At 37.5% G+C, this 7178-nt stretch overlaps 1 protein-coding gene across 1 annotated transcript; it reads right to left on the reverse strand.

Moving 5' to 3' along the window:
* Positions 1 to 3041: 3041 nt before the first annotated feature.
* Positions 3042 to 6283, reverse strand: LOC149808365 (uncharacterized). Its single transcript, XM_089950534.1, has 2 exons — positions 5915 to 6283; positions 3042 to 4234 (listed from the first exon to the last, which is right to left on the reverse strand). The coding sequence occupies exons 1-2, from the start codon at positions 5924 to 5926 to the stop codon at positions 3821 to 3823; spliced, it is 426 nt and encodes a 141-aa protein (XP_089806660.1). The 5' UTR covers positions 5927 to 6283; the 3' UTR covers positions 3042 to 3820.
* Positions 6284 to 7178: the final 895 nt, after the last annotated feature.

The following is a 7178-nucleotide window of genomic DNA, read 5'->3' on the forward strand; positions in this document are numbered from 1 at the left end:
TGGGGACTTTTATCTTTGAAATATTTACAGTTTAATATTGAGATTTCCAATTTTCTTGTTCTGTACAAGTCTATTGTTGAGCAACAAAAGACTACTTACCATACAATATGGTTATAATAACTAAGTAAACTATTACTGATAATGTTATCATGATTATTCTTGTAATAAATTTGAGCTTATTGCCAAGGTAATGGTTTGCAGCTCAAGATATTCAGTGCCACTTACAGGAGGCATACTTTTAAATATTGGGTTTGTTTGTTTTTTTCCATTAATTTTGTTTTTCTTTTCCAGGAATGGGTTTGAAAGGGAACAACATTTTACTTATTATTAAATCTTCCTTTGCAATTACAAATGAACTAGTGTGCCAACAAATCTGTCAATTTTTTATTTAATCCTTTAATCTAGGGTTACTCAAGTTATTAGAAGCCTTAATTGTTGGATATTGTTTGAAGGGTATAGGGACAAATGTGATAACCCTATTAATAGATTCACATTCTAGAATAAATATAGAAAGTTAATGGAAAAGTGAAGGGTTTTGAATCAAAAATTTTCTCTCATCCAACTGCAGGAGAATGATCATATTGTTTAAGAATATATTCGAATATAAAATCTGGAAAGAAATAAAGAATCCAGTGGGATACTTCATTTTTTTGATGTTATTAGAAATGATAAGAAAATATTAATAGCAATTTATGGACCAAATAAAGACAGTCCGGAAATTTAGCTCTGCTTGTCACAAGAGATTATGGGATGTTCTGTTATCCATTGTCTGTTGTCCTTCGTCTTTCACCTATTGTCTGTCATCCATTGTCTATCAGTTAGCACAAGTTTTTTGGGGTTATCATTAATACTCTTAAACCACTTGAATGATTGCCATGACACTTTATATACACACATCCATCACAGTTGATCCTAAATGAAAATGGTGCTGATCTGACATCCAATATGTCTACCATAGCAACCATCTTAAAATCTTGTTATGGCAACTTCTCCTGAACAAAGTGTCATATTGACATGGGGTCTGGGGTCCTGAGTGGTTGAGTGGTCTAAAGCACTTATCATTATGGATCATTGCCATCTCACCTCTGTCTGCGTGGGTTTGAATCCTGGGCTTGACCAGCATGGATACGCGAGAAAGCTTTCCAGTAGCTTTCTGTGGGTTGGTGGATCTTTCCAGGGTTTTTTCAGGTTCTTCCTTGTGCTGAAAAAGTGTGTTAAACCCCATAACAACAACATCATGGGGTTTTCACCAGAAGACTTCTTATAAGGTTTAGTTGGTTCTAAATAAAAAATGGTGCTGACACCCATCCAATGTGGCTGCCACAGTGGCCATCTTGGGAATCTTGTTATAGCTAAACTTCCTGAATGGATGGTTGTATCAACATGGTGTTTATATGAAAAGACTTCATTAAAAATGATGCCACTCAGATATCCAATATTTTGAAAATTTTGTTTTTGTTACTTCTAATTGAATGATCATATCAGCATGAGATTTTCAATGAAAGGCTTCCTATGGTGTCTAGTTGCTTGCACATGTAAGTGCAAATGGTGCTAATCTGATCTCCAATATAGCTGCTGCAATGGTCATCTTGAAAATCTCGTTATGGCTTATTCTCCTTGATGGCTGGTCAATTCAACATCGTGCTTATGGTGTCTAGTTGATCCTAAATGGAAATGGTACAAATCTAATACCCAAAGAATACAAATCATATGGAAAATATGGCAAATAACAGTCCTTTCAGAGATTGATTAAAATAAATGCAATAAACTGACAATGAACAGTGCAAAAATAGTATCTAACTAGCCTGAGCTTTTCTGACACTCAATGAGTCTTTTTCAAAGGCAAATACAAAACATAGACAAGACAAACAAATGAAACACAAAAACTGTTGTGTTTGCCAAATATTACATGGCTGTTTCTATGGGAATTAAACCTTTAAATTTATTATGTTTCAACTAGTTTATTTCAACTTGTTGCAGATGCAGGAAAATATTTTATATATGGAGAAATAATATTATCACACAGGTTATAGTACATTTTGAATATTGATCCCCTGTCAAGATTTTAATCCTGGTCTGTGACTCTGACCATTCATCATCCCATACCTTTATGACTAAGCAAAGAGCTTGATATATAATCTTATATATAAACACCCACAAATGTCTTTCTGTGTATCACAGCTGCCAAACATGAGATGACAGGTTTGAAACTTGTGGCAGCATCCCAATCTTTTTGTGCTATTTTTATGTTCAATCTTTCTTTTTAACTTGCTCACCCCAACTTTTTACCTTTCTTTTACTTTTTTTATTTTTATCTTGAAACTTTCATTTATCACTCCCATCCTAGGGTGGACAATAGCTAGTATCCCAACTTATCACTTCCTCCTGTAGGATCTAGGCTTTATCATTATCAACTTAGTATAGTGTTTGTATGAACTGAGAATGTTCTAAGTGATTTTTTCATTGGTCTGCTTGAGTATATTTAAATCTGATATGGGTGCAAATGGAGGGTTCAGACATGTTTTTTTAAATCTAAATTTGCAAGGAAGTGGAGAATTTTTGTCATTAAATTGACCATTTAGATATACATGAGCTCATATCTCTGACACAAATTTAACAAGAGAATTGATAAATTAAACAAGACTTACCAAGTCGAAGTTTGATTGTAATTTCATGAACCCCATAAGTGCCTTAGTGATCACATGAGATGAGATGACGCTGGTCACGTGGTTGGTCAGTCTTGAGAGCAAAAGAAATGGAAGCCTCAATGTGTTATTGGGTGGGAAGTATTAAGGGTGGGCATGTGATCACTAAGGCACTTATGGGGTTCATGAAATTACAATCAAACTTCGACTTGGTAAGTCTTGTTTAATTTATCAATTTCACTTCCCCCATAAGTGCCTCGTGATCCCATGAGATTTCAGAGCGAGGCTTCCATTTATGGAATTGATTAACAACAACTAAAACCCGAAAAAGAAGAAATTTTATATGTTGATATTAAACCAGACAACCCAAAATTAAGATGTACATTAATACATTACCATTATACAATTCTGGATGCAGACAAAACCTTTGTACTGAATTCAGTCTGGTCTGTAACAGGCTTCTTATAAAATTTCCTGAAAGTACAGGCACTAGCCCAGCCAGCTGCCTTCAAAATTGTACCCAATGGTACCCCTTTTGCACAGGCTGCAGAAACAGATGCAGCCCTTGTGCTATGAGCCTGGAAAACTGCGGTATCAATACCAGACTTTCTCATAACAGTCTTTATCCAGTTTGATATTGTGCTTTTGGCAACTTTTTTATGTGGAGATTGTGTGCTGATAAATAACTGTGTTTCAGAATTTCTCAAAAGCTTAGTCCGTTGCAAATAACACTGTAAACAAGAAACAACACACAATTTTTTGTCAAAAGGATAAGATTCAAAAACAAAAGGTTCCAGGTGTTTACCTGGTTTAGATTGTTTCAGCAATGAAGAAATGTGTATTTGTACACTGTTTACACCAAATTTAATGCCATTTGTCTGCATAAGGTGAAGTGTCTGACACCTCTGTCCTGTCAACAATGCAAGCAGCATGACTAACTTCATAGTAAGTTCCTGTAATGATAATTGGTCATTGCCTTGTAAAGAGAGAAAATAGTTAAACACAAGCCGCACATCCCACACAAAAGTGTATTTTGGAAATGAAGGCTTTGCAATGAACACTCCTCTCATAAATCTCTTAAGTAAAATATTCTTGCTTAGTCTGGATTTAGAAGTAAGACTAACTAATGATGAAATTGCAGATCTTGCTGTATTTACAGAACTATAACCTAAACCTCAATCTACTAATTCTGTTAAAAACTCTATAACAATAGTCACAGGTGGGTCAAATGGATTAATCTGTCTCTGATTTGAAAATAGCATCCACTTTTGGAGATGACCCCAATACTGTTTTTTAGTTGATGTTCTCCATGAATTGATGATGAGGCAGGCAGCCCTCTCTGATAATCCTTGACTTTTGAGTGCTGTCCTGATAAGTGAAAAACACCCATCTTCAATTTTTGGAGGGGGTGTCGTCATTGTGGATTGTGTGCCAGGTGTAGAATGTCTTGTGGACATGGCAGTAGAAAACAAGGACCGACTACAGCATGCAGGAGACTCGGAAGCCAGGGTTGCGTTGTCCATAGTGGTGCCACCAAAATAACATCTGCTTCGTCTTGGGCCATTTTTTGCAGCACTGCTCCCAACATACTGAAAGGTGGAAAACAATAATGACGATTGTAATTCCATTTTAAAGAAAAAGCATCAACTGCTATAGCTTTTGGGTCAGGTCGGTATGAAACATAACTCGGAACTTGGTGATTTAGCCTGGAAGCAAATAAATCCACATGTATGTGCCCATACACTTTAATGATTGCATTGAAGACTGTAGCACTTAACTTCATTCAGAATCATCATTTATGTTTCTAGACAATCTATCTGCATCACAATTTAGTGTTCCCGGCAAATGAGAAACACTTAACCAGATACCCCTAACTGTACACCACAGCCAGATATCACGTGATAATTTATGCAGTTTAGAAATGCGGCACCCCATTTTTTTCACGTATGAAACTGCTACAGAGTTATCCATGTAGATGCGCACATGTGTGTTCGTCACTTTGGAACAAAAAGATTGTAATGTCAAAAAACATGCTTTCAGTTCCAAGAAATTAATATGATACAGTTGTTCCTCTTGATCCCAATGACCACCTGTTTCAGCTTTGGTTGTATGATTTACTCCCCCCCAACCAACAAGGGAGCTGTCACTGGTCAAGACAACTTGTGGTTCACCATGTGAAACCACTTTATAACTGGAGGACACATTAGATATCCACCAAGATATACACTGTCGGCTCTCTTCCGAAAGAGACAAATAAGCATCGAAATTACCTTTATGTATCTTTAAGTATTTATCTTTTTCATGTTCTAGATCTTTATAATATAAAGGTGCATACTCTACGCCTGGTTCGCAAGCAACAAGCATTCCCACAAGTTGAGCCAATTCACGAATAGTGATGTTCCGTTTCCGCAGTATGTCAGAACAATGAGCAACGATACTGTCTGCTTTATCTTGAGTTAGTTGGACAGTCATTGTGACAGAGTCTAGCAAAAATCCAACAAATACTGTTTTTTGGGTGGGTTCAAACACAGATTTTCTGGGGTGAACGGTTAAGCCCAAGCCATCAAATGTACGAACTGTTTCCATAACATTTTGCCTACACTGATCATAAGATGCCCCTAACAAACAACTATCGTCAATGTATGCCACATTTGTGAACCCTTTTTGTCTCAATGATGCAAAAACTGGCTTCAGTAGCTTGGTGAAAACGCGTGGTGCATATGCCAAACCATTTGGCAAACAGGTAAATTCATATATATTCCCAAACCACTGAAAACGCAAATATTTCCTATGTATCTGAGCCACAGGAACAGAATAGTAGGCATCCTTCAAATCAACAGATGCAAAGAAACAATTTTTTCTCATGGCATTAACAGCTGTTTTCAAAGTTTCCATTTTAAAATGTATCTTCTCAACATTTGTATTGAATTGTTTTAAATTCAAAATAAGTGTCACAGACCCATCTTTTTTAGGTCTAATGAAAATGTTTGAAAAATACTGTCCAGGTTTTGAATAAACTTAACGATTAATACCTTTTGCAAAAAAATTATTTCAGCATTTATCTGTTTCTTTTCAGTTATTGAGACTTTAAGTTGGTTAGGTATACATGTTTGCACAGGTTGCTGTTCAAACTCTATTTCATAGCCTTTCACAGTATTCAGAATCCAAGGATCAGAAGTAATATTCTGCCATGCATCAAACCATGCTGAAATTTTCCCAGCAACAAAATTGTCAGGTGTATTGATCATACAAGAAACATATGTACTTACATGAGGCTGCATACAAATAGCCTGGGAAGATCTTACTGATCCTTCCGATGTTTGAGAAATCCAGTTCCTTGTTTCTGGACTTTTTTGAAACCCTGTCTCCAGCGATGATTTTGCTGCCCCTGATAATTTCGGTGCCGGAGGTGTCCGGTCCGTGAATAAGAACGTCCTAAAAAAGGCACATTGCTTTTAAAATTTGATGCCACCTGACGTTTTGCTGCTTCTTGTTGCTTTTTTCCCAGCAGCTGAGTCCCAGCCTTCTGGGATTCATTTAGTTTAGTTACCTGCCCATTCAGGTTATCTCCAAAAAGCCAGTCTGTGATGGGATTCGATGCAGCACAGATGGGCTGATACATGTCGGTTAGCTCAGGTTTTATTAAGTCACGACGCTTAAAATTGAAGTCGCTGAACAAAAATGATGACATTTTAAAAGTATCCATGACAAGGTCCCTAACTGAATTTAACGGCAATTCTCGAAGATTGTTTCTATGCTTTTTGAACAATTCCAATGCCCTTAAGGTAGGGACCAAAATTTGCCCTTTTGCAGTAGTATATCCACACTCTTGGCCTGTTTTGACATTGCATTCCAGACCTCAATATTGACTCTTGGCACCTTTAAATTGTCACAATTGCCTGGTCTGGGATACTTCTCCTGCAAGGGTTTTAGCTTGTCGGAGGTTAACACAGAACGTAGTCCTTTATTGAGGACTTCCGCTAATTTGTCATCCGCATTTGGACCAGCTTTTTGATGTTCCAGGACAAAACTTTCCAAGTCCGCAAACAAATCATCATCATCATTTGCACTGACCTCAGCGGAATCTGCATCTGGCATAATTAAATCTGCAACATCCACATCCGAGTCGACGTCCCCTTTATCGTGCACAGTGTCCAAATCCTTTTCAAACTGCCCTAGGTGTGCCGATCCTGCAGAAACCGCAGTTGATGTGTTTGGCATTTGGGTTTTATTAGAAACACTCGCCAAGATCTCTTCCATTTTTGTCATGCGCGCATGCATTTTGGACACAACATCCGCGTTTTGTGTCCACAACTGACACTGCATGGCCAATTCTTTATCCAGGGTAGCCATATTGATTGTTTGGGCAGAAATCACGAGACTTGCCCCAGTATCAGACAATGACGTCATGTCTTCTTGTCGTAATGGTCGACTTAATGTAGCTTTCCCCAGCCGCCCAACATGTGCCCCACTAGACCTCATACCTATGGTGGCAGTTGCTGATGGCGAATGCATTCGTTTCCCCATCAGACC

Source organism: Sinohyriopsis cumingii, chromosome 1 (assembly GCF_028554795.1).
Source record: "Sinohyriopsis cumingii isolate HCF-2022 chromosome 1, ASM2855479v2, whole genome shotgun sequence".
NCBI classification, from domain to species: domain Eukaryota; kingdom Metazoa; phylum Mollusca; class Bivalvia; order Unionida; family Unionidae; genus Sinohyriopsis; species Sinohyriopsis cumingii.